The 1,066-nt window shown below is 73.4% G+C and overlaps 1 protein-coding gene across 1 annotated transcript in view; it reads right to left on the bottom strand.

Moving 5' to 3' along the window:
- Nucleotides 1–1,066, bottom strand: part of RPRD2 (regulation of nuclear pre-mRNA domain containing 2) — a 36,497-nt gene that overhangs the window by 18,431 nt on the left and 17,000 nt on the right. The window contains exon 12 of the mRNA XM_019470276.1: nucleotides 61–184. Within this exon, the coding sequence (XP_019325821.1) occupies nucleotides 61–184 (124 nt within the window). The remainder of the gene's footprint in view (nucleotides 1–60; nucleotides 185–1,066) is intronic.

Raw genomic sequence — 1,066 nt, 5'->3', positions numbered from 1 at the left:
GGGGACAGGCTGTGAGGGGAGCGGGGCGCGGGTCCGGCCCCCGGTTCCGGCGGGACTCACCTCCCGTCCCTCCGGCGTCGAGAAGTCGAGGAGCTCCAGGTCGGCGTCGCTCTCCAGGGGCCGGTCGAGGTCCTGGAGGGTCCCGTTCACCCGGGCCACCAGCGCCGCCTCCACCAGGCCCCCCCTGCGGGGACACCCCGGGGGGGACACACACACCGTGGGGACACTGTGGGAACCCCGTGGGGACCCCGCGGGGACCATAGGGCCAGTGTGGGGACTCCGGGGACCTCATGGGGACCCCATGGGGACCATAGGGCAAGTGTGGGGACGCCATGGGGACCCTATGGGGACACCGTGGGGACCCTGGGGACGCCACGGGGACCATAGGGCCAGTGTGGGGACACCGTGGGGACCCCGTGGGGACATTGCGGGGACTATAGGGTCAGTGTGGGGATCCCGGGGACCTCGCAGGGACCATAGGGCCAGTGTGGGGATGCCATGGGGACCCTATGAGGACACCACAGGGACCCCATGGGGACACTGCGGGGACCCTGGGGGGGACAGCGGGGACTATAGGGTGTGGGGACCCTGCGGGGACACCGTGGGGACGCCATGGGGACCCTATGGGGACGCTGTGGGGACCCTGGGGACCCCGTGGGGACCCTGGGGGGACCACAGGGCCAGCGTGGGGATGCCATGGGGACCCTGGGGACCCTGGGGACACCACGGGGACCCCGTGGGGACAGCGGGGACTGTAGGGTGCGAGGACCCTGCGGGGACACTGTGGGGACGCTGCGGGGACCATAGGGCCAGCGTGGGGAGGCCATGGGGACCCTGGGGACCCTATGGGGACCCCGTGGGGACCCCGTGGGGACAGTGGGGACACCGTGGGGACCCCGCGGGGAGCACAGGGCCAGCGTGGGGAGGCCGTGGGGACCCTGGGGACCCTATGGGGACCCCGTGGGGACCCTGGGGATCCCGTGGGGACCCCGGGGGGACAGCGGGGACACCGTGGGGACCCCGGGGGGACCACAGGGCCAGCGTGGGGAGGCCATGGAGGCCATGG

The sequence above is a fragment of the Aptenodytes forsteri genome, unplaced genomic scaffold (genome assembly GCF_000699145.1).
Source record: "Aptenodytes forsteri isolate BGI_AS27 unplaced genomic scaffold, ASM69914v1 Scaffold110, whole genome shotgun sequence".
NCBI lineage: Eukaryota > Metazoa > Chordata > Aves > Sphenisciformes > Spheniscidae > Aptenodytes > Aptenodytes forsteri.
The sequence above is the reverse complement of the archived record's forward strand: the minus strand, read 5'-3'. Positions and strand labels throughout refer to the sequence as shown.